General features: G+C 32.3%; 7 protein-coding genes across 8 annotated transcripts; 5 read left to right on the forward strand and 2 right to left on the reverse strand.

Moving 5' to 3' along the window:
* Window positions 1–438: 438 nt before the first annotated feature.
* Window positions 439–5,668, reverse strand: LOC101206977 (zinc finger protein GAI-ASSOCIATED FACTOR 1). 2 transcript variants are annotated; one of them, XM_004135567.3, is made up of 4 exons: window positions 5,278–5,668; window positions 3,133–3,532; window positions 1,165–1,609; window positions 439–879 (listed from the first exon to the last, which is right to left on the reverse strand). In XM_004135567.3, exons 1-4 carry the CDS (start codon window positions 5,438–5,440, stop codon window positions 541–543), a joined length of 1,347 nt encoding a protein of 448 aa, XP_004135615.1. In that variant the 5' UTR covers window positions 5,441–5,668; the 3' UTR covers window positions 439–540. The 2 variants fall into 2 exon arrangements, with proteins under 2 accessions (XP_004135615.1, XP_031745061.1); XM_031889201.1 differs by having other exon boundaries at window positions 461–879; window positions 1,203–1,609.
* Window positions 5,669–8,108: 2,440 nt separating this feature from the next.
* On the reverse strand, window positions 8,109–10,076 carry LOC105436324 (pentatricopeptide repeat-containing protein At1g08070, chloroplastic). The gene is made up of 2 exons (XM_031889204.1): window positions 9,810–10,076; window positions 8,109–9,281 (listed from the first exon to the last, which is right to left on the reverse strand). The coding sequence occupies exons 1-2, from the start codon at window positions 10,007–10,009 to the stop codon at window positions 8,150–8,152; spliced, it is 1,332 nt and encodes a 443-aa protein (XP_031745064.1). The 5' UTR covers window positions 10,010–10,076; the 3' UTR covers window positions 8,109–8,149.
* Window positions 10,077–11,685: 1,609 nt separating this feature from the next.
* On the forward strand, window positions 11,686–13,304 carry LOC101207467. Its single transcript, XM_011661591.2, has one exon. The coding sequence runs from the start codon at window positions 11,752–11,754 to the stop codon at window positions 13,171–13,173; it is 1,422 nt and encodes a 473-aa protein (XP_011659893.1). The 5' UTR covers window positions 11,686–11,751; the 3' UTR covers window positions 13,174–13,304.
* A 1,226-nt stretch (window positions 13,305–14,530) lies between these two features.
* LOC101208615 (nuclear transcription factor Y subunit B-4) lies at window positions 14,531–14,945 on the forward strand. Its single transcript, XM_004135732.3, has one exon. The coding sequence runs from the start codon at window positions 14,541–14,543 to the stop codon at window positions 14,910–14,912; it is 372 nt and encodes a 123-aa protein (XP_004135780.1). The 5' UTR covers window positions 14,531–14,540; the 3' UTR covers window positions 14,913–14,945.
* A 228-nt stretch (window positions 14,946–15,173) lies between these two features.
* On the forward strand, window positions 15,174–18,585 carry LOC101207707 (eukaryotic translation initiation factor 6-2). The gene is made up of 8 exons (XM_004135570.3): window positions 15,174–15,230; window positions 16,266–16,353; window positions 16,503–16,599; window positions 16,686–16,771; window positions 16,893–16,937; window positions 17,465–17,595; window positions 17,846–17,956; window positions 18,078–18,585. The coding sequence occupies exons 2-8, from the start codon at window positions 16,344–16,346 to the stop codon at window positions 18,333–18,335; spliced, it is 738 nt and encodes a 245-aa protein (XP_004135618.1). The 5' UTR covers window positions 15,174–15,230; window positions 16,266–16,343; the 3' UTR covers window positions 18,336–18,585.
* Window positions 18,586–19,589: 1,004 nt separating this feature from the next.
* On the forward strand, window positions 19,590–19,946 carry LOC101208858 (nuclear transcription factor Y subunit B-4). Its single transcript, XM_004135733.1, has one exon. It carries the CDS (start codon window positions 19,590–19,592, stop codon window positions 19,944–19,946), a length of 357 nt encoding a protein of 118 aa, XP_004135781.1.
* A 908-nt stretch (window positions 19,947–20,854) lies between these two features.
* On the forward strand, window positions 20,855–23,365 carry LOC101209099 (beta-galactosidase 15). The gene has a single exon (XM_004135734.3). The coding sequence runs from the start codon at window positions 20,855–20,857 to the stop codon at window positions 23,363–23,365; it is 2,511 nt and encodes an 836-aa protein (XP_004135782.3).
* Window positions 23,366–24,551: the final 1,186 nt, after the last annotated feature.

Consider the following 24,551-nt stretch of genomic DNA (forward strand, 5'->3'; position numbering starts at 1 on the left):
TACATATAAAATTCAATGAACAAAACAGAACAACGAATAGAATAATAATAAATATTTGAAAAACAAACCAAGAGATGATATGGATTTTTATAAATTATTCTTCTATATTTGAGAACTAAAAGTATAAAATTTTAAAACTCATTAGCCAAAGAACGTATTATTCAAAACTCAAGGACTAAACAAGTAATTCGTCACTTAAATTATTAAAGTGAGCTTCTCACAACGGTAATTACTATAATCTTTCTCTCTGGAGGTCAAAAGTTCAATCTTCACCACACACTTATTTTACTAAACAAAGTTATTAACACATAAAAATTATGGGTATTCATATAATTATTATTATATTCTATGACTTTTTTTTATTAAATGACTTTAGGTTTTTTCTTTAAGAGAAAAATATATAAATCTATTGATAATATAATTATTATACTTATTTAGGAAAGGAAAAAATGGTTTCTTCTTATAATAATTTTCTAACAAATTAAGGAGAAGGGAACTATATAATATAAAATATCCCAAATATGCCTTTTAGAAAAACTATCATATTCTCCACAAGCCCTCCAATAACCCCACACTACTTTGATGATCTTGTGCTTGAAATTTCATCCCTTTATTATTCCCTCCCTCATCCCCCAACAAATCTAGCGTCGTCGTCTTCCTAGCTGCTTCCACGAGCAACGACCGCTGATCGAACACTCCGTTCATCATCGTAATGTTGTTGTTGTTGTTGTCGTCATCGATCATCATCTCCATGTCCATTGCTTTGCCCTTTGAAGGTAGTTGGGATAACATATTTTGATCTTGTGGACATCTTTGTAAACAGTTGGTGGCCAATAGCCCACAGAAGGAAGAAGGAGCCATGGTTGTAACAAAACCCTTCTGTGTTCAAATAAGTAAATCGTCTAAATCATCAGTTGTCTGATTTGATAATCTTTAGTTTTAATAGTTTTAATAGTTCAGCTTATTTTCTTTCAATTTTTTTTAAGTAATAAGCAAAAACTGATTTTTCAAAATTTCAAAACTTGGGGTTTTAAAGTTGGTAAATAAAAAAACTTCTGTCACGTTGAGAATTATGCTTATTACTTTGAAACTAAAATAGCATTCAAACCTATATGTTTTTAAACTTTTGAATAATTCTAAGAGTAATGTGTTGTTGTTTTACACCTTCTCATGGATCATGGGTGAGTTGAAACAAGGAGTACCGGAGTTTCCACCGCTGCTAACAGCAGCTCCCATCTGTGCTGCCTTCTGCAACAGAGCGGTAGCGGACATGAGAGCGGAGGAGGAGGAAAAGAGATGGTTGTCGTTTTGAAAGGTGGTGGGGGTGGCGGAGTTGTTGGAAATGGAAGATGAAAACATGGATCCAGCAGATAGGTTTAAGGGCTTTGGAGGAATAGGCATAAGGTCGTGGGGCAGCGTTGTTAACGGCAGCGAAAGGATGCCGGGTCGAGAGAGAAGATGAGGAAGTGGTTGAGGTTGAAAGGAATTAGGTCCATTAATGGCTGTGGAAGAAGCCATTGTTGTTGCTCCTTGATGAGCATTGACTAATTTGTTGTGTTCTTCTGCTAAGGCATCACAAAATGCTCTATGGGTGATAAAGCTATCTCTTCTGAAGCAAGAAAAAAGAAAAAAGAATTTATCAATTTATATACCGAACAAATACGGTAATCCAAATGAGCTCATTCTCGGCTACGTCAATAACATATCAACCTAATTCTCGTTCAGTAATAAAAAGATCGAACACAAGTATTTTTGAAAGTTATTAGAAAATCATGTCGTTCCAAATTTCAATATTTACGATCCTAATTTAATATACAAATAGATTTTTAACTTAATAAATGGTAATTAAGAAAACTCCAATTTAATCCACTTGTATTAGTATTTTTTTCTTTTAATTAAACCAATCCTACTAAGCTTATAATTAGTCAATTTAACTTATTGTTAATAAACTAAACTTTTTTTAAAAAAGTTTATAATCTCAAATTGCATTAAAAAAAAAATTCTAGTTCTTATCAACAGGTCTTTTATTTGTTTTCAAATTTCACATCTGACGTACTATATTCAATTTTAAATACATGGTTTCTATGACATCTAAATTAATATAAAAACATAATATCTATACACACATGTACATATAACGTTAGGTTAGACGTCTATTTTAGACTATCTATTTGACCTAGCAACATTTGGATATCAAAAAAACTCCGTAAGATTTTAAATCAAAAGGAAACAGCTATCACAAAATTGAACATATATTGTCTTATTTAATTTATCAACTTCGTACACTTTATTTATTTGTAGGTCAATTCATGATCATGGTTAAATTTATGGTGTGTTTTAGAATATATTCTCAATTATTGTTTGATTTAAAATAAGTCATTTTATTAAAATAATATTAAATTGTTTGACAACTACTTGAAATAACTTTTGGGGTGTAATTTCAATAGTTTTCGATACGAGTTTAAATAAATAAAATAGTTTTTTGAAAAACACTTTTTTCTTTATGTTAATCCAAAGAGATCACTTTATAGTACGTTAGATATAAGGTTTGTGTTTAAGTCGTTTGAATGTTTTAGAAACGTTCATTAGGTCTAGAAACTTTCAACGTTTTCTATTTAATAGGTTCTTTTCAAATTTTAAATCTTTTAAAAGAATTTGTTAATGTATAAATGAGATATAAATTTAAATTATTCAATTTTGTTTCATAGAGATAGATCGTTTAATTTTAAAAAATTGAAACTTTAGACCCAGTTCCTTTGGTTTCTAGTTGTTCAAAATCGAACCTATAAAAACATTCATTTCAATTCTAATTAGCTGTTTCATACTTTGTTAAGTGTATTTTACCATTATTTTTAAAAACTAAAAAACATTATTTTTTCTTTTTGAAATTTGACTAATTAACTATTGTTGGACTCTTTTATTTAATAAAAATGCAACTAACATACGAAATCGAAAGAACAATTAATAAACGTATTTTTTAAAAAAAAATAAAATAATTGCCAAACAAAATATGAAAAAACGAAAAAACGAAAATTATGGTGAAAGCTTAGATGCCAAATTCGTAATCTAAACCATTATGTTATGTGTGTATATATATGCTTTTGGTGAATGGAAAAGTATATATGTATTAACCTGGAAAAGATAGTGCCACAGTCACATTTGTATTCCTTGGATCCACATGCTTTGGTATGAGCCTTCAAGTCAGATTGAACAGCATATTTCTTCGAGCATTTCTCACATTTCCACTTCTTCTCCCCATGCTTTCTGCTGAAATGTTTCTTGATTCCCGTGAGGTCTCCCAGTGCCCTCCCTGGGTCGTGGTGGACGCATGACGGTTCCGGGCACACATACACCTTCCTCTTCGTCTCGCTCCCACTCGTCCTTTGCTTCAACTTCCACGGTAGGTTATGCCCTCGTCTGTGTAGTTGCAAGTTCTGATCTCTTTGAAACCCTTTGTTACATATCTCACACAAGAATCGATTCGTCGCCATTAGGGTTTCGGGAGATAATGCCACCACCTCCGCATCCGGAACTGTATATATATGTATATACGTAAAACAATTTTAATTTCGATATATACATGAAAATAATCTCATCTTGAGAAGTCATGCATGCATTTGTTGAAGATCTCACACATCTAATGGATCAACATATATCTTTAGAATACACACATCGATTAATTCTCTCGTTTCTCGTTGCTAATGATGAAGTGTTTATCATCCTACTAGTGTTTTTCAAACTAAAAACAATTGATTTCCCACTAATTTGGTTATAACTACATTGAGGTAAATAATTATAATTACTTACTAATATCGTTTTTAAATTAAACATATTTCATTTCCATTTCTTACCATATACTTTCTATCCTTAACCAAAAAAAAAAAAAATTCAAAAACCAATCAACAATCTTTTAAAATTATTTATGTCTTTAGTTTTCACTTTTTGAAATTCACATGTTTTCCTCAGATTTTAAAGTTATATTTTCACAACTTCTTTAAATATTAAAAAAACCAAGTTTCTTATTTGTTTTCATTCTTTCTTTTTTTTCAAAAATTTATCTAATTGTTGACGACGTTAATAAAAATTAGTATGTCAAATAAAAAATAACCAAGAAAAACTTATAGAAATGAAAGTAGCATTGATAAACAATTATTTCTTTAATTATTATTATTAAGGTAATTAATTCTTTTCCAAATGATCAAACTCACTTGAGACCCAACCCTATTTGAAATCTATATTATTGGTCAGAATTGGTTGCCCAAACCTTTCTGACCTACTTCTAATAATGTTAATTAAATACAATATCTTATATTTTTGTATAATATATGTTTCATTATTCTTCTTAAATTCAAAATATATAGTTCATAAGTTTTTGAGGTAATATATGTAAATAGAACAATATAAAAACACTTCTCAATAAGTCAATCAAGAGTAAAATAGTATTTGTTCTTTTTCTATATATATATATATATATATATAAAAGAAAACAATAATTAAAAAATAAAATGATGAAGATGGGAAAAGTCCAAACAGGACATAGCAATCATTGTAATCCTCCTCCAATAATTGAATGTCCTCTTCCAACTACTCTCATTTTTTAAATTAATTTGCTCTCTTAATTTATTTTTTTGTTTTCTGCCCTCCAAAATTATTTTCAAAATTCAATCCAAATTTTCAAATTTCAAATTTATTTTTCAAAAAAGAAAAAAAAAGTCTCTTCTTCAAACCCCAATTATGATTTTTAGCTTTTTTTTTTCCCGAATCTTTAAACATATTGATCTAATCTTGAAAATTTTCGTGTACTATTCTCTAATTTTCAATTTTGTAGAATAATTAGGAATTTAAAAACTAAAATAATATACTTTTAAATGACGTGTTATATATTAAATAAAAGAAAGTTATGTTACTGTAGTTATATATATAAATTTTCTTGTCATAATGATTAAATAATTTAGATGATTTATAAATCAAAACACATCAAATTAATGGTAACATGAGTAAGTGTTTTTTCTTTAGAAAATTAAAATTGGTTTATAATTAGAATCTAGTCTTTATTTGTAAGAGTCGATCAAATTTAGTCTCGTAAAAAAGTTCTTGACCTAATCAAATATAAAATTCTAATTTTTTTTTTAATAATACGTAGGGGCCGAATTTACAATTTAATTATCATGAGAATTTTGTCAAATGATACAAACTATTTGAGTTGAATCGTAATTCTAAAATGGAAGAAATTTAAAATGGATCAAAATAAGAAAATTAGGGGAAAGAATAAGTAACCTGGTGTTCCTGGCAAGTTCCTCTTCTTCTTGGGAACTACAAGCTGAGGTTGAGGTTGTTGATGATGAGATTCAAAGGTTCCATTAAAGAACTGATTCTCTAATTTCTCAGCATCAGACACAAAGCTCCCACCATCATCAGAACACCCTGAGATTTTGGACATTGGAAAGAAAAAGAAAGAGAGAAAAACCCTAAAAATGAATGATATACTAATTTCTTTGTAAAGAAATATAATGAATTTGGGTTTAGTAGTGGAAGAGAAAAGGATTGATTTTGGTGTCCATTTATGGTGAAGAGAGGAAGAAGCTTTTCATGGGATGAATGAGAAGTTATAGAAGAAGGAAACAAGAAAGAAAGAAAGAAAAAAGGATCTTTATTTGGTCTGCCCATTAGGGAATTTATAATATGGGGTTCCAAAGCTTTTGCCCCTAATCTTATTGAGAATTCTAGGAAATGCCACTAATCCTTAGTTTGTATAATTTCTATTTGTTTATCTTTTTTAATTAATTAGGGAAAACTAATGATATGCCACTTTAATAATCAAACAATAATTGACGACCCTATTTGAGTTTTCTTAAATTTTTAGCCTACCGTTTTGAATCTTATATATATAGCTCGTTTTGGGTTGATTGTTGTGAAAATTATTGATGCCGAAATTCAGATGAAGGAAACATATACATGACCTCTTGACACTAGTGGTAAATTTATTTGAAGGGATAAAAAGTAGTATCGAAAGAATAGTATCGAAGCTTAAGAGTTTGAAAGTAAAATTCAACTTATCAGCATATATGTGAGCGTCATAATAATTATTATATATGTATTTTTACGGAAGTTGACTTAGGTCTTCTCTTGTTTTTGGATCCAAGTGAAATTCTTGGGGGAGGTCTTCAAGGCCTAGGAGGTGGCTGACCTCAACCTAGAGGCTCAACTCATGTCTAGTGTGAAACTTGGACTCCTCAACCTCGACATTCAAGAACAACAGTGTAGTCGGCCTAGGTTGAGACCAAGAGGAAGGTCTAACTCTCTCCCTCGTTTCATTACGATGTTGTCTTGGTTCGGATTCATATTTGTTTTTCTTTTATTTATTAGATTTACCCTTCTGTTCTAAAATGATCCCAACATATTGTTGCAAATTTTTTTGCTAAAAACCTTGGGTTTGTTTTTCAACTTCTATGCATAATATAATCGTTATGTTTCAGTTTAATTTAAGTCTAAAACTAATACTCGATTATTTAACGAAAATAAAATATTAAGTTGACCAATTCTACAATAATTAGACAGTAGAAAGTCATCTTAAGAACAAAGGACAACCATTCAAGAAAACATTCAATCCCAATGATCATCTTCCCCCGGAGGAGAAGACTCACTCACATCCATACAAAGACCCTCTGCTTGATTAGATCAGAAAGAGTGAGGAAATTTATCAAAGCAATATCATTTCTGCACTTGGAACTAAACCAAATATGTTATATACAACTTTAATCTAGAGGTTGTCTTTGCTACATGTCTCATTAGTTGTCAAGAACATCTTCGTCCCTCTACAGAATATTTTTTTCCTTTCATCTGTTGCAAATTTTGAAAGACATTTTCTGTTTTCGATCTTTGAAGAATGATACCTTTACCGTGACAGAATTGTTTCGATTTTGTTAGGATTACATTCAGTCGGACCAGAGGCAATTTTAGGGGTTACATAGTTGGAAAACCTGATGTGTATATATGTTTTGAAGTGAGGGCATTGTGCCAAATAGACATGGCCTGTGTTCTCCTCACCATAAGGTCGTTCATATACGTTTCTACTCTTCTAACGTTGCAAAACATAATGAAAAAGAGGGTCGGATTAAAAATTGTCGAAACAAAATAAGTTTTATATTACAAATCGGACCTAAAATGCTCAATCGAAATATGAATTTTTTATTATATTACATTACAACCCCACCACATTACAAGCCACCTAACACTATGAATTCATTTGAATCAGCAGTGACATCAAATGTCTGTTATTAAAATTATGGCTGACACATAACCAAGGGCTGATCGATCTTTAATCCAAGTAAGAAGACAAGCAATATCAACCAATAAAACTCGACAAGTCCAAAGATTTTATGACAATAAAAATGCCAAGAAAGAACAAAATTGTCTATTTTCCCCATTCTTTGACCAAACCTATGAGAAAACTCATAGGATTAATAGAATATTCACTTAAACATGGGATATATAAAGGAATCAAAAGCATAGTTACTATCCAGGATTTCTTTTTTCCTTCAATTTATGATGTTGGTTGTTTTAATATATACTTTGTTAAACATTCAACTTTCTCTTTATGAAAAAAAAAACCATAAATATCTATGTTATGTATGTATAGTTGGTGTCGAACAAGTCTATTTCTTTTTTCCTATGCCGAAGTGTGAAGTCTCCAAACATGTCTTCTAACTTAGAAAAATTATTTTAAATGATAAAATTGTTGACAACATTTACAAACTTTTCCTACTCTTCTGCGAGTCTTTAATTTTCTCCAAGTATCTAGTTGGTGTTGAGTGCTTGATTAACATTTGAGTGATATTAAGCATAATTTTAAAAAGTTCATATTTGGTAAGGAACAAACGTAAAGAGACGATGAAATGTGAAGAAGATTTTCTTTTAGAAATCGTATTCATCTAAAACGAAGATATAAATCACTACACCATTCTAGTTTTCCATATAATAGCTTCTACCTGGTAGAATGATAGTTTTGAAATGTTAAGGTCAATTGTAGTACTCCAACGATTTGAAAGGATAGAGGTAATTTTTTACAGCTTAGCAATCTTTTAAACTGAATTTTATGGGCAAAACAATGATCACAAGAAGCATTAGGAAAGCTGAGTTGATATTTTGTTTACCAATAATCATTACAAGAACACTCTCCATTACCAAAATGATGGAAACGATTTCTATCTCTTACAATGATTTTTCGTTGAAAAACCTTTGAAACAAGCTTCAAAGCTTGGTGACAGTCCTTACAAACCCTCAAATTCTTAGTGATTCTAAGAATTTCCCCTGCTTTAGTTTTAAGCAACCCAAAAGCAATTGCCAGTTTCTCACTATGGTAATAAACAGGATTATCCTTCTCTTCCTCAATTTCATTCTCTGCTACATATCCTTCACTTCTTATACATTCTAACATCTCATTAAGTTTATCATATATTTCCTTTGCTTCAGGATGATTCCTTCCACCTGCTATAAATTCATACACCACACCTTCCAATTCAATCATGGAAACTCCAGCAGCCTTCTTCACTTCTCTATCATTCATTAACTTTCTTACTTCTGCAACACCTTCCCATCTCCCTGCCTCGGCGTATAGATTTCCCAGTAGTACGTATCGCCCGCTATTCGTAGGCTCTAGTTCTATTACTCTCTTCCCTACTTCCTCTCCCAACTCTATGTTCCCATGTATCTTACAAGCTCCAACAAATGCACCTAACACACCTACGTCAGGACTCATGGGCATCTCATCTATGACCTTCATTGCTTCCTCTAGCAACCCGGCTCGCCCGTATAAATCAACCATGCATCCATAATGCTCGGTTCTGGGTTCAATACCATAAACTTGAGTAAAACGATAGAAATAGTGTTGACCCTTTTCGACTAAACCAGAGTGAGCACAAGCACTAAGTACATTAAGGAAAGTTATGTTGTCTGGTTTCACCATTTTGGTTTCCATATCTTTAAAAAGTTCTATAGCAGCCTCTCCTTTCCCATGCATAGCCATCCCTCCAATCATACAATTCCATGAAGAAATCCCTTTTTCAGGCAAATGAACAAACACTTCATAAGCACAATCCAAACAACCACATTTACAATACATATCAATCAATGTAGTTGCAAGTTTTGAATCAAATTCAATCCCATTTCTCTCAATATATCTATGTATCCATTTCCCTTGCTCAAGTGCTCCTAATCCTGTACAAGCTGATAACATACTAGCAGCCACATATTTCTCCAAAACAACTTTCTCTATTCTCATCCTATTAAACAAACCAAACGCTTCATGAAACCTATTGTTTTGAACAAAACAAGAAATCATAGCATTCCAAGAAGCAGAGTTACGTTCAGGCATCGACTCGAAAACTCGTAAACTTTCATCCACATAACCCAATTGAGCATACCCAGTAAGCAAAGTAGTCCAAGCTACAACATCAGGTAACTCAATACAATCAAACACCCTTCTAGCGTCTTCCAAGGATTGAAAATTAGCATACATATGAATCAAATTGTTCTGACAAAATCTATCTTTTGAAAAACCAAATTTAACAACATGGGTATGAATTTGTTTCCCTTCTTCAACAGAATTATCAATACAACAAGCACGAATTACAGAAGGGAATGTGAATTTATTGGGAAAGACAGAGTTATGAAGCATTTGCAAATACAAAAGTAAAGAAGATTTAGGGGAATTGAAGTGTAAGTAAGCTCTAATTAAAGTATTGTAGATAAAAGCATCTGGGTAAGGGATTGAATTGAATAAAAGAAGAGCATAGTGAAGATCTCCATACTTGGAAACAGCACAGAATTTGATGAGACGGCCAATTGCATTGTTGTCTGTAGAGAGGCCGAGACGGATGATTTGGGAGTGAAATTGCTTAAGTTCAGACATTGATGAACATGAGCTGAGGGAGTGGAAAATGGGTGATGGGTTAAATTTAGTAGAGTTGGGAAGAGATGGAATGGGATGAAGGGGAAGAAGTGAAGCCATTTTTGGCCAGAGAATAGCTTCACAAATTTTCTTCAAAGAAGAGGTAGAAAGAGTTATACTAAATGGATAAACCTCCTCTGACTTTGATTAAAAATTACCTTTTTTTTCTTTACTTTTTAAATAGATTTTTTGTGTGTGATATACATTAAACTCTTACAAATTTCAAAATATAAAATAGGAATGTAAGTCCCGTTCGAATAACCCGACAACTCAAACTACTCAACATATATTACATGATTTCATTTAAAATGCAGGTTGAGATTAGTTGAAAATTTTGGTTTTTTTCGGTTTGAGTTGGGTTAAAGATTGAGGGTTTAGGGTTGAAATTTGAAAATTTTGGTTCAATCTAACCCAACCTGAATTATTATGTAGATATATATTTTATTATTTATTTAATAAAAGTAAAGTTAAGAGTATTCTGTTAAACAATAGTTAAAAGATTGTATGGAAAGTAAAAAGTAAATAACAGAAAGTTAAATGGTCGCGTGAGATCGTTGGATTGGAAATGGAAAGAGAAAATAATACAATTCGATAACCCAACTCAACTTCCATATTTTACCGATTGGATTGGATTGAAAATATGAGTTGTTGAGAATGTCTTCAAACTCAACATCCCTAATGTAAATGGTGAAGGTTAAACCTGGTTGAATGACAACTTTACAAGCAAATAATTAAAGTTCTTTACGTATATATCATATGAAGAATATAAAGTTGAAGGAGGTTCAAAATCACTCGACTCATGCTAAATCCACGAGTGAAATACTTCTATACAAGTCTAAAGTGCTTAAAAAAAAGCAGTTTGATGATTAATCTTCACCCATTAAGATAATATATATATATATTCCACTAGAAATAAAGAAATCCATTTTTTAATTTTCATGAGTATCCCCCCAACATGGAGATTTGTGATGAAGAAGGAAGTCAATCAATTAATGAACTAATAAATTTGAATTCTCATGAATTTAAGGGAAGAAACTAAGAGTAAAGTAAAAGGGTAACTTAATTTCTAAGATTTTCCAGCTCTTAAAATAAGACAAATCTCATCTTAGGAATACTTTGATTTGAACTAATTTTTAGATCTGAATCAAAGCAAAGAAGAAGAAGTCTCTTTTTCTTTCTCTAATTCAATTTCTCATGGTCTCCATCATTTTTCTTGAAGATGTTCATCTGATTTTGTATGAAATTTAGGTAAGAAATTAAATTCCTCAACTTTCATCTTTCAACCAATTTTAGTATTCATTTGCTTTAGTTATTCAATTTCATTTTCCTCTCATTTTCTTCCATGGTATGTTTTTTAGCTTATTAGGAAAACCAATAACCATTCACTGTATTCATTTTAAATTTGTTCTTGTGTCTATATTTTGATATCATCAATTTACCATTAACGTTTTCAATAAAATCAAGTCGTATTTTCATTAGAACGGTTTTCATTTTTTCTAAGTTTTTTACAAACTATCTTTTCTTAGTTTTGAAATCTGTACTTGCAAAAATACTTAATAATATAACAAAACAAAAGAATAATACGATAAAAATCGTGTTTTTAAGCCTAATTTTCAAAAACCAAATAGTTATTAAATTACAACTTTTACGTAGTCGGAAGTGCTAAATAGATATTAAATTTTGTTTTATGATGGAATGAGTTTAATAGGAAGATTTTTCAAAATTTTCCTTTTGTTTGTTAACGAAGGTGACAAAATTTGAGAATTAAATAGCAAAAGGAAGAAACCTTTGCAAGAAAAAAAATGAAGAAGCTGTTCCACACCAAAGGCAGACTAGGAAGAACAATGGGTTGGCTTCAAATTCTATTAATAGGACTTGTTATCATCATGACCACATTGAGTCTCTTCAAGTTCTACTCAGCTGGATTTATCTTTCACAAGGACGACGTTTGCCGATACTTCTACACCACAACGAGGCACGCCTACGAAGAAACGTTCGATGCAAAAGCGTTATCCAACCGAGTCGAAGAAGTTCTAGATCAGCTAGAAAGTTTACAAGAGAAACTCGAATTCACAGTCGAAGAGATGGGGAAGAACAAGCAAGTGTTGAACAATGGGAAGATCACAATGATTGAGCATAAAAAGTACTTAGAAGATGAAGTGATTAAGCCTCTTTATAATGCTCATATTGCTTTAAGGCAAATAAGATTACCAAAAGTTGAAAAAAATGGTCAGAATTCTTCTGCTATGAAAGAAGAGCCTTTGATCAACAATTTTGTGGTTGAGGAAATAAGAAAATATATTTCTCCAAAGAAAAGTAGAATTGGGAAACTCAATATGTATATGACTGAGAATATATACAACACAATTGGACATGCTTGTGTTCTGTATAGGAAAGAATTGGAAGATTATATGGATTATGATATTGGTTCATATTGTAAAGATGATTGGAATTTAGCTCAGAAACTTATGCTCAACGGTTGCGATCCGTTGCCTCGTCGACGGTGCTTGACAAGAGCGTCGAAGGTCTACCAAAAGCCGTATCCATTGAACGAATCGCTATGGAAGATGCCGGACGATCGAAACGTAAGATGGAGTAACTATCAATGTAGGAACTTTTCTTGCTTGTCTAGCAACAATCCCAAAAAGGGATACAACAAATGTAGTGGTTGTTTTGAAATGGAGAAAGAGAAGCTCAAATGGGTCATTAGCAATAGCTCTCTCGCAGTCGATTTTGCGATATCGGATGTATTAGCGATCAAGCCGGGGGAGATTCGGATCGGGTTGGATTTTGGGATCAGCACAGGGAGTTTTGCAGCAAGAATGAGAGAAGAAAATGTGACAATTGTGACAACAGCTTTGAACCTTGGAGCTCCTTTCAATGAATTTATTGCTTTAAGAGGTTTGTTTCCACTGTATTTGACATTAAACCAAAGACTTCCTCTGTTTGATAACACAATGGATTTGATTCACACAACTGGTTTCATGGATGGTTGGCTAGATATGTTGTTGTTGGATTTCATACTTTTCGATTGGGATCGTGTTCTACGACCGGGAGGATTGTTATGGATTGACAGATTCTTTTGCGATCGAAAGGATCTCGACGATTACATGTACATGTTTCTGCAGTTTAGATACAAGAAACATAAATGGAGTATTGCTCCTAAATCAAAAAATGAAGTCTACCTTTCTGCATTGTTGGAAAAACCTCCAAGAGCAATATGATAATTATATGTATGTATTCACAATAATTTGTTTTGGTTTTGATCACTTTCATTCAGTCTAAACTCTTCACTTACTTATTACATTATTGTTTCAAACTCATATAAGAAATTATATTATTAAGCCTTCATCCATATTTATTCAATTTGAATGACTCCTTTAGTATCGTGGGAGTGAAAACCTAAGAAAAAAGGTCAAAGGGTTAGGGTTTAACCTCCTATGTTACAGGGTGAGGGAAGTTGTTACGTGAAATTAGTCGAGATGTACGTAAGTTAGCCAATCTTTACGAATATATATATATATAGAAAAAGACATGTCTAATAGGCACCAAATATAAATTTTGAAAGAAAGTAAAATGGTTTGAAAAGTGGAGTGACCAAATTGTAGTATCGAATGAATGAGAATGCTAATTGGATTCCAATTGGAAAAAGAGTATCAAGACACTTCCTTTTACTAATTAATTCAAAAGTGTATGCATTTTCCTACACAATTATTGGCTTTTGTTTATTTGACATTTGTTTAAAGTTTTGATGTGTATTGTTATTTCTACAAAACAAATGGTTGTTGTGTGTAATGCACACTCCTCTCCCTTTAAAATTTAGAAAAGTTGAACACTTTTTGCTCCTATCGCGTGCTCTCTAACGAATATAATATTTCGTAAAATTGGACATCTTTCGGTGCTTATCGTTGTTTGTCGATCAGTGACAGTTTGCTATATTTGAAAATATAGTTAGACTCCTTATTCTATAATCTCTAACAATAATATGATGTTGTCCATATTTTTATGGATAAACTCTCGTGATTTTGCTTTTGATTCCACTTATATATTACGTGGTTCTTGTCCTCATCTAGCTAGAGTGAGAGCTTTTGGTCGCATTCTCAGTAATTCTTCTCTCCAACAAAGAATCAGTGAGTTTTTTCTAAAAAATATTCATATATTCATCCTTATCTAAACTAACTTCTCTTCACCAAAGCTCCATAGAACTTATCCACATATAACACCTTGCTAGAGTTCGCACACAAAATGTCATTCTCCCTATTTACTTCGTTAAATAAACAATTAACCCCAAAACATTGCCCGATGAATAATGGTAAGTGCTAAATTTAAGAAATATATACACAAAGCTAAAAGTTTAAGAACCACAATAGAGATATCACGAATGGAACAAAGATAGGAGTGAGATAGAAATATATGATTTAAACCTAATTCGACACATCAAAAGGTTTCCATAAATCAAAAGCTTATACATTTTAATTAATATATACATCTCCATCAAAACATGTATATATATATATATATATAGATATAATATGAGGTAGTACAACACCATATTCATATTATATGAACAAATACATATTAAGGTTAAAGAATGGAAAACCATCATAATGGGGATGAGTTTCTTGAGCTACCAATTGCCAATGTTGAGAGAATAATGAAGAAGATAATTCCACAAAAGGGGAAGATTTCAAAAGAAGCAAAGAAGAAAATGCAAGAATGTGCAAATGAGTTCATTAGCTTTGTCACAAGTGAAGCAGCACAAAGATGTCAGAATGAGAATAGAAGAACTCTCAATGGTGATGACATTTATTGGGCATTTGGTTCTCTTGGCTTAGATAATTATGCTGAAGCTTCTTCCAAGTTCTTGCTTAACTTTAGAGAAGTTGAAAGAATCAAGGTTGATGAAAAACACAAAAGTAAAGATAACCATGGAGAGATCGGTGAAACCTCTTCACCAAATTAGCTTGTTTTTTGTTCTCTAGTTTCTTCGTTTATTTCACATAAAAAAGAATGAGAAGTATGAATGTAATAAATTGAATACACTTTTTGGGGTAAAGCAAAATAGAGAAAATAATGATTAGTATTATGTAACTAATATGAAAAAGAGAAACTTTGTAAAAAGAAAAATCAGAAAGCTAAAATAGTATACTATTTGAAAATGGATGAAAAGTATAATTAATCAGCCAATTCCTGTCTTGACTTTGCTTTCTCCTCCGTGTCATCAACCTCACGATCTTTATCTTCGATTATCTGTCAGCAACGACGTTCCAGCTCCGATTTGGTAAAGACCCATTATCATTCAATCTCAGATTTGACTTACCCACTTCTTATAAGCTCTAAATACGTAGGATTAAGCTTATTCGGACTAGGTTTCGTTAGGGGAAGTTCTTATAAATTTTCCTTCCGTACACTCCTTCGTATACCTTTCCAGCAGTGTTCTAAGTCTGTTTGGTGTGTTTCAATAGGTAACACCTCATTTTGAATCTTAAGTCGTTGTGATTTAGTTAGTATATAATTCTTGGCGATTCTTTATTTGTAATTTAAAATTAAATTCGGAGTGTTGGAGCTGAGGTCAAGGTTGTATGTGGTTGCTTTTATTCATTCTGAACACTCTCTGAGACTCCTATTGAGGTTTCAAACTGAGATTTAATGTTGGAATTTTATTTTAATACTTCAATTGTCTTTGGAATAGCTTAGGAGCACTCTAGAACGATATGTAAGTAGATTTCAACCTGTTGGCTTGTTCTGTAGTTTACATGTGGAATGTATGACGCACTTGAACTGATTCTGAAATTGTAGTTGTGTAATGGCTGAGCACGTCTGAATGTTGATTCATATTTTGTGACATTCTGTTATTAGTTTGAGATTGACTTTAGCACGAGTTGTTTAGTTATGCTACATGTTCAAATTTGGGAAAGTTCAGCTGAATTTGGTTTGAAAGAGCTTTAAACATTTGTTTTCCTGATTGCTTGTTATGTGTTTTGTAAACGTTTCGTGTTCACTCTTATGTAGTTGTGTTGCCAAATTTTTCTTAAGCGATGTAGTTAGTAGAGTTAGCTAAAGGGTAAATCTTGGTAATGTTCCCTAGCTTATTGTAAAGCTTTGGAGGTATTACATGACACAACTCTGTGACTGGAAAAAAAATGGGGAAAGGGAAAATCAGGAAGAGGAGAGAAAGAGGGAAAAAGAAAATTAAGGTTAATTTTGTACTTTTAACTGATGATTATGTGAGCAAGAGGATTTGGATTTGGGATTAGGGCTTGGATGCAATTATCTCACATTATTGAGCACATTGAACTTTTTTTTTACTCTATAGGGGTTGCAAGGGACTTTGAGTTTATAGTGAAGAGGGAGGTTGTTGTTGTTGATTCTTCAAGGTTATCTTGTGCAACTCATGGCGATCAGTAAGTCTAACCAAGTCTTTTCTTCCATTTTAATGTTTCTTCATTTTACATATGTTCTTGTTTTTTGCCTACCTTTATTAAGTGCCTTTTTTGGAGTTTCTGTGGGTTTGTGTCGACAACAATATTTCTCACATATTTTGGTTCTTTAGGGCTTATGTTTGAGAACTCATGTGACATTGGGGTTTTCTCCAAGCTCACTAATGCTTACTGCTTGGTTGCAATTGGTGGCTCTGAGAATTTCTACAGGTTCTTCCTTTTCCTGTTTCCTAATCGTGTTTCTGTATCTTTTGAAATAGAAGCAATTTCTTACAAATGTTTTTTTTAATGTTTAGTACCTTTGAAACTGAAATACGTGGTGTCATTCCGGTTGTTAAAGCATCTATTGGTGGGACTCGCATTATTGGCCGTCTATGTGCTGGTTCGTAAAGCTTACTCACATTTTTTGCCTATCTTTTGAAGGAAGAGTACCCCTCAATAGAGTGAGTCCTAAACTATCCATCTTCATGTTACCATAACATTGCTTTTACTCCTTATTGTAGGAAACAAAAATGGGCTTCTTGTACCACACACCACTACGGATCAAGGTAAGCTTTTCTATCTTTTATTAGTTGAGTTGTATACTTGTACCACATCTCTTTGAATGCCTTTGTATCTTTCTATTATAGTGTAACAGATTTTTGATTCGATGCTAATGGAATTAAAAACAATGTCCTGCTTTTAAATTTTCTACTTATGATGTTTGACTCTGGTCATTTACTCTTTTTTGTATTAATGATGCCTAACTCTACCTGTTTAAATGATAAAATTGTAAATGGTTACAACTTTGATCAACAAGAGTCTTGGCCGATTATTGTCATGTATGATTGCATTGTGAGTTCGATTATTGAATTTTGAACCTCTATTTCGAGGTTTTATTTTGTGGTGTCGATGAAGCCTAAACATTTCTTAGGTGATCCTAAGCATCCTTACTCGTCGGCTGTGTTTTCCACTGCCTTTTCTTACTTCCTTTGTTATATTTTTTCTCCATGTATCTAATCTCACGATCAATTGGTGAAATTGTATGGCCAAATTGCTTAACTGACATTATGTTCCTATTGTTTGCATTTTGAAGAACTTCAGCACTTGAGGAACAGTTTGCCTGACCAAGTTGTTGTTCAACGTATACAAGAGAGACTGTCTGCTTTGGGAAACACGATTGCTTGTAATGATCACGTTGCTCTCGCACATTCTGATCTTGATCGGGTATTTTCCTGGCTTATTCTTCTAGTCTCACTTGTTCCATCACCATCAAATGTTCATGAAAGAGCTTGTACACTCCTTGGAAGCAATGGCTTCTTTTGAGCAGTCGTTAATTTTTACTTTTTAAGCACACATCGCAATAAAGACAAGATATTGTACATAACATGGACTATGATTGCATTGCCTTTTTAAATGACATGTCTGGACTTCGAGATTAGTTTAGTTCTGTCATCCATTCTTTTTCATTGATCAGGAAACTGAAGAGCTCATCGCTGATGTTCTTGGAGTAGAGGTCTTTAGGCAGACAGTAGCAGGCAACGTTCTCGTGGGAAGCTACTCTAGTTTTACGAATAGGGGAGGCTTGGTAACATTCACCTTTCTTGCTAGTTGCTCCTAAGTGTAGTCTCTAAATTGATCTTCATTCCCTCAACTTCATGTTAAAGATCTAGTTCCCAAAAAGTTGAAGTTGTGCTTGTATTCTGTAGGTTCATCCACATACATCCGTTGAAGATTTGGACGAGCTATCAACCCTTCTTCAGGTCCCGTTAGTCGCTGGAACCGTGAATCGTGGAAGTGAAGTGATTGCGGCTGGATTAACAGCAAATGACTGGACTGCATTTTGTGGTTCGGACACCACTGCCACCGAGTTATCGGTCATCGAGAATGTTTTCAAATTGAGGGAGGCTCAACCAAGCTCCATTGTCGAAGAAATGAGGAAGTCGTTGATTGACAGTCATGTGTGAGGAGTTTCTTCTTCTACACTTGAGATTTGCAAGCAATTAATTGTTATTACTCTTATCTTTATCTTCTTCTGCTATATTTAATGACATTGTGAGTGAAATTGGAGTTGTATATATACTTTGGTATCATCGTCTTGGTCTTGTATTATTGTTACCATTACCGAAAGTCGATCAGTAACGATATCTGTAATAATAACAATACTTATGATATATTTATCATTCTCTTGCTATAACAGTATGATAGTATTTGTAACTGTGATGGACAACAATTGGAAATTCCTTCTAACGGTATCTAGAAAAAAGCTTATAAATCTCATAATTTTCAAGCACAATTAGATTGATCATCCTCAATTTTGTAATTAGATTACGTTTACTAACTAAGAATTTGGATGTGGATCTAGCATTTTATTTTATTTTATTTTTGTCATATATATATAAACAAAGAGAGATTCTGTGTAAAAGAAAGAGTTATTATTTTATTTTTGTCAATTATAGATAGAATCTTTTTTGAGGTTTTGAATTTAGTTACATTGTATCTGAAGTTATTAATTTCTTATTATTCTCTTCTCTTTTGTCTCTTTTCAATTTTTTATTTAAATGAAGTATATTCCATATTGAAAATAAACAATTTTTATTGTGAAGTAATAATATATCATCTTTTCCTTTTCTTTTCATCCTCTTTTGTTTTCAATACTCAGCTCAAGAGCTTAAATCACCATTAAATCAATATTAATCAATGAGTAAAATCAATATTAATCGAAAAAGAACGTTTGCACACTTGATCTTCAATTCTAATACCATGCAAATCATAACTCGTTAGTCCGTAAACATTAAGAGATTGTGTTTATTTAGTTTCAAAATTTTAAAGTGAATATCTACGTACTTTATCTCCAAACTTCGAACTAATTTATTAAGTTACTAAACTTTAACGTATTTAAAAAAATATACATGTATATGTTGTTAGATATATAAAACAAAATTGAAGATTTATTAGACATAATGCTTTTAACTTATTCTCCTAAACCTACTACTTATGTATATGTCTAACACAAAATTAAAAGTTCATAAACCTACTAGCTAAACATGTACATTTTAAAGTTCAAAAACTAAATAGACAAGCCCTATAATTTAGTTATATCGGCACTTTTAACACTCTTTCATACCATGCGCGTATGTGTATATATATACACGTAACTAAGTGTGTGTTGCAACAAACAACATTATTACATTATTACATTGTTGATGAGAAGGAATACTATGGGAGAGAATTGGGAAAGTCTTCAACTACCAATAGCCAATGTTGAGAGAATAATGAAGAAGATAGTTCCAGAAAAGGGAAAGATTTCAAAAGAAGCCAAGAAGAGAATGCAAGAATGTGCGAATGAGTTCATTAACTTTGTCACAAGTGAAGCAGCACAAAGATGTCAGAATGAGAATAGAAGAACTCTCAATGGTGATGATATCTATTGGGCATTTGATTCTCTTGGCTTAGATAATTATGCTGAGGCTTCTTCCAAGTACCTGCTTAAGTTCAGAGAAGCTGAGAGAATCAAAGCTTCTGATAAAGCTATTATTACTTTCCAAGATCAACATGCAGGAGAAGAGGATCAATGAGTACAATATGATGAACATCAATTATCATAAAGAGCTAATATTAGTATCAAATACTTTTTCTTGTTTTTTCCAGTCTTTTTGTTTCTCGTTCTTTTTCGAAGTTTCTCGGGGTTTTCAATGTGGTCGGTTTTGTGCAGTTGAACGTATGAAAGAAACCATACGAGTGTTCGGGACATGAAAATTTTAGAATCTACATTCGAATTGTCAAACTTGTGCCATTTGATCGATTTTTTTAATACTCTTGGTATGTTTCTCTCATTTTCTTTCGCATTGGTATGAAAGGTTTAGAAAACAAAACAAATAGCAGCTATGGAAGTAGGTTGAGGAGCTATAAAGATATTTTTGATTTTGTATCAACTGGTTATTAGAATCATCGGTTTTGACTTTGAGCTTAATAGTATGATAATGAACTCTGGTTTAGTCTAATTAAATAATAATAAAACTTTCACGTAGTAAAATATGTTTCGTTATAATGGCATAAATTTTCAAAAGAAGTATCTAAATTAAGCATTTGATTGAGCACTACCATCAACTTTGTATCATCTTTCACACTCTCGATGAATTTTTTAACTTATTATTAGTTAAACCAAGTTGATGACTAACAAAGTCAAATGAAAGATAGGAAATGAATGAGCAAATTCATGTGGGGAAAACAAATTTTTGTTGTAACATCTTTTATTGGGTAATTAAGAAGGTGTTTAAGGATAAGTTTGAACTAAATTAAAGATGTTTGCAAAATTTAACAAAAGTAGTTCATATAGATAAAATGTTTGAGGGTTAATTAAATTCATTAACTTTTTTTTTTCTATTTTTAAATCTATATATTAACAACTAGAAGACCGTACAAATATAGATCGAAAAGAACTTTGATTGTTTCCCTATATATATAAACACATAATTCAACGCAAATGAATAAACCAAGCATAATTGTAATTTCAAAGATGCTTAACCATCAATGGCTTGTTTTTTCTCTCGTTGTAACTTTAGCTTGTTTTTATTTTTGTAAAGGAGACAATGTCTCTTATGATTCAAATGCAATAATTATCAATGGCGAACGACGTGTGATTTTGTCAGGTTCAATGCATTATCCACGCAGCACTGAAGCAATGTGGCCTGATCTTATTCAAAAAGCTAAAGATGGTGGACTTGATGCAATAGAGACATACATTTTTTGGGATCGTCATGAACCTCAACGACGAAAATATGATTTCACTGGACGACTAGATTTTATCAAATTTTTTCAACTTGTTCAAGATGCTGGATTATATGTCGTGATGAGGATTGGTCCGTATGTGTGTGCAGAATGGAACTACGGAGGCTTTCCATTGTGGTTGCATAATTTGCCAGGAATCCAATTTCGAACGGACAATCAAGTCTACAAGAATGAAATGCAAACTTTTACAACAAAGATAGTGAACATGTGTAAACAAGCCAACCTCTTTGCATCCCAAGGAGGACCAATAATATTAGCTCAAATTGAAAACGAGTATGGAAATGTGATGACACCATATGGAAATGCAGGAAAATCATATATCAATTGGTGCGCTCAAATGGCCGAATCTCTCAATATTGGTATTCCATGGATCATGTGTCAACAGAATGATGCTCCACAACCTATCATTAATACATGTAACGGGTTCTATTGTGATTATGACTTTAGTCCTAACAATCCCAAGAGCCCAAAAATGTTTACCGAAAATTGGGTGGGATGGTTCAAGAAATGGGGTGACAAAGACCCATATAGAAGTCCAGAAGATGTAGCTTTTGCTGTGGCAAGATTTTTTCAATCTGGTGGGGTGTTTAATAATTATTACATGTATCATGGAGGCACAAACTTTGGAAGAACAGCAGGAGGTCCATTCATCACTACGTCTTATGATTACAATGCCCCACTTGATGAATATGGAAACTTGAACCAACCAAAATGGGGACATCTTAAACAACTTCATGCATCCATCAAAATGGGAGAGAAGATTCTTACTAACAGCACCCGTTCAGACCAAAAAATTAGTAGCTTTGTAACTTTAACAAAATTCTCTAACCCAACATCAGGCGAGAGATTTTGCTTTTTAAGCAACACAGATAACAAGAATGATGCTACCATAGATTTGCAAGCAGATGGAAAGTATTTTGTACCAGCTTGGTCTGTGAGCATTCTAGACGGTTGCAACAAAGAGGTATTCAACACTGCAAAGATCAATTCTCAAACATCTATGTTTGTAAAGGTGCAGAATAAGAAAGAAAATGCTCAATTCTCGTGGGTTTGGGCTCCAGAGCCCATGAGAGATACTCTACAAGGAAAAGGTACATTTAAGGCAAACCTTCTCTTAGAACAAAAAGGAACCACCGTTGATTTCAGTGACTATTTGTGGTACATGACGAATATTGACTCAAATGCAACATCTTCACTTCAAAACGTAACTCTCCAGGTGAATACAAAAGGTCATATGCTTCATGCCTTTGTGAATAGAAGATACATCGGGTCACAATGGAGAAGCAATGGTCAGAGCTTTGTATTTGAAAAACCTATTCTAATAAAACCGGGGACTAACACCATAACCCTTTTGAGTGCCACAGTAGGATTGAAAAATTACGATGCATTTTATGACACTGTACCAACTGGAATTGATGGAGGACCCATTTATCTAATTGGAGATGGAAATGTCAAAATTGATTTATCATCAAATTTATGGTCTTATAAGGTTGGATTAAATGGAGAAATGAAGCAACTTTACAACCCGGTGTTCTCACAAAGAACAAATTGGAGCACGATAAATCAAAAGTCTATTGGAAGGAGAATGACATGGTACAAAACCAGCTTCAAAACACCTTCAGGAATTGACCGTGTAACATTAGACATGCAAGGAATGGGAAAAGGTCAAGCTTGGGTAAATGGACAAAGCATAGGTCGTTTTTGGCCTTCTTTCATTGCAAGCAATGATAGTTGCAGTACAACATGTGACTACAGAGGTGCATACAACCCCAGCAAATGTGTTGAAAATTGTGGAAATCCTTCACAGAGATGGTATCACATTCCAAGATCTTTTCTATCAGATGACACAAACACATTAGTTTTATTTGAAGAAATCGGTGGAAATCCTCAACAAGTCTCCGTTCAAACAATCACTATAGGAACTATATGTGGAAATGCTAATGAAGGAAGTACATTAGAGTTGTCTTGTCAAGGAGGACACATCATCTCCGAAATTCAGTTTGCTAGCTATGGAAATCCAGAAGGAAAATGTGGTTCATTCAAACAAGGCTCATGGCATGTAATAAACAGTGCTATTTTGGTGGAAAAGCTCTGCATTGGAAGGGAAAGTTGTTCGATTGATGTATCTGCAAAGTCGTTTGGATTAGGCGATGTTACAAACCTATCTGCAAGACTAGCCATTCAAGCACTATGCTCAAAGAGTTGAGTGATGTAATACATTCTTTATATATAATAAATGTTAATTAATTGTTAGCCAACCAAGTACTTTTATTTATTTCCTCTTAGTGGTATAATCTACTAATCACAATCTTAATACATTTCAAAAAAATAAATAAATAAAACAACTAACAAAGTTCTTAGTTTTTTTCTAATTTAAATTAAACATTTTAAATGCTATATATATTATTTTACTTTATAGTCAAAATGAGTCATATAAACCTTATCATATTTTTAATAAATGAACTCAAATCTCAAATTGTTAAATTCAATTATGATGAGTGGATGAGTTGACATTTTCAACCCAAAAATGGCTTTAGAAAGATTCCTTTCAACTATAGTTTACATTTTATTTTGATCCTTCTTTCTTAGGGTTTTTTTATTCCATTTTCAAAAAACTTATTTTAATTTTCAAAACTTTAAAAAAGAATATAATTAATTAGTACTATGTTAATATACATCATATTCTATCCCGTTTGTTAGTTTTGCTCAACCGTAATTTTCATATGCAGTCTTATTTTATAGAGGTTGAAAGTTCGATCTCTCATTTTCACAGAAGATCTCATATCGATAAAGATAATTGTACTCACGTATAAACTCTTTGACTCATAGTTTAAAAAATAATAATATATCAAAAGCTAGAAGACCACAAGCTATTAGTTAATCTTGATTTGTCTATAGATTAATCTCAAAGTAACTATGAAACTTTGAACCAAACTACAAAATTATTATAGTTAGAACAATTTAAAAGTAATAATAGACTGTTTTTTCCTTTGATCCAATAACTTTTCAAGAATGTTCCTTTTAAGAATTGATAGCTACCAATATATTATATATTACCCAAAAAAAAAAAATCATTATTAGCACTATATTGTTTACTAAATCATTATCATATTGTTATGAGTTATGAGTATGAGTAATGCCTTAATTTTCATCACATTCTTTTAATACAAAAGTTATAAAAGCCAAAAGACACACATGCCTTCATGTGATAGAGGTAGGCATGTAACTTGCCTTTTGCATCTTCCAATGTGCTTCAACATGTACACATTCATCTCTTTTTTTTTTCATGGACTTACCTACTTTTAGGCTAATCTAAATCATATTATAAATTTATGAGAATGGAATTAATACTTTATATAAGCCAAGCAACTTTGATTAGGTCAATCCTATGT

Source organism: Cucumis sativus, chromosome 1 (genome assembly GCF_000004075.3).
Source record: "Cucumis sativus cultivar 9930 chromosome 1, Cucumber_9930_V3, whole genome shotgun sequence".
NCBI lineage: Eukaryota > Viridiplantae > Streptophyta > Magnoliopsida > Cucurbitales > Cucurbitaceae > Cucumis > Cucumis sativus.

Excerpts from the sequence above, each read along its gene's own strand:
- LOC101206977 (XM_004135567.3), bottom strand. The coding sequence starts at position 5,440 with ATGTCCAAAATCTCAGGGTGTTCTGATGATGGTGGGAGCTTTGTGTCT. Across the intron at positions 3,533-5,277 it reads GAACTTGCCAGGAACACCAG|TTCCGGATGCGGAGGTGGTG; the intron begins GTTACTTATTCT and ends ATATATATACAG. Across the intron at positions 880-1,164 it reads CACCCATGATCCATGAGAAG|AAGGGTTTTGTTACAACCAT; the intron begins GTGTAAAACAAC and ends ATTTGAACACAG.
- LOC105436324 (XM_031889204.1), bottom strand. The coding sequence starts at position 10,009 with ATGGCTTCACTTCTTCCCCTTCATCCCATTCCATCTCTTCCCAACTCT. Across the intron at positions 9,282-9,809 it reads AAATTCTGTGCTGTTTCCAA|GATGAGAATAGAGAAAGTTG; the intron begins GTATGGAGATCT and ends TTTGTTTAATAG.
- LOC101207467 (XM_011661591.2), top strand. The coding sequence starts at position 11,752 with ATGAAGAAGCTGTTCCACACCAAAGGCAGACTAGGAAGAACAATGGGT.
- LOC101208615 (XM_004135732.3), top strand. The coding sequence starts at position 14,541 with ATGGAAAACCATCATAATGGGGATGAGTTTCTTGAGCTACCAATTGCC.
- LOC101207707 (XM_004135570.3), top strand. Across the intron at positions 16,600-16,685 it reads GGCTCTGAGAATTTCTACAG|TACCTTTGAAACTGAAATAC; the intron begins GTTCTTCCTTTT and ends TTTAATGTTTAG. Across the intron at positions 16,772-16,892 it reads TATTGGCCGTCTATGTGCTG|GAAACAAAAATGGGCTTCTT; the intron begins GTTCGTAAAGCT and ends TCCTTATTGTAG.
- LOC101208858 (XM_004135733.1), top strand. The coding sequence starts at position 19,590 with ATGGGAGAGAATTGGGAAAGTCTTCAACTACCAATAGCCAATGTTGAG.
- LOC101209099 (XM_004135734.3), top strand. The coding sequence starts at position 20,855 with ATGAATAAACCAAGCATAATTGTAATTTCAAAGATGCTTAACCATCAA.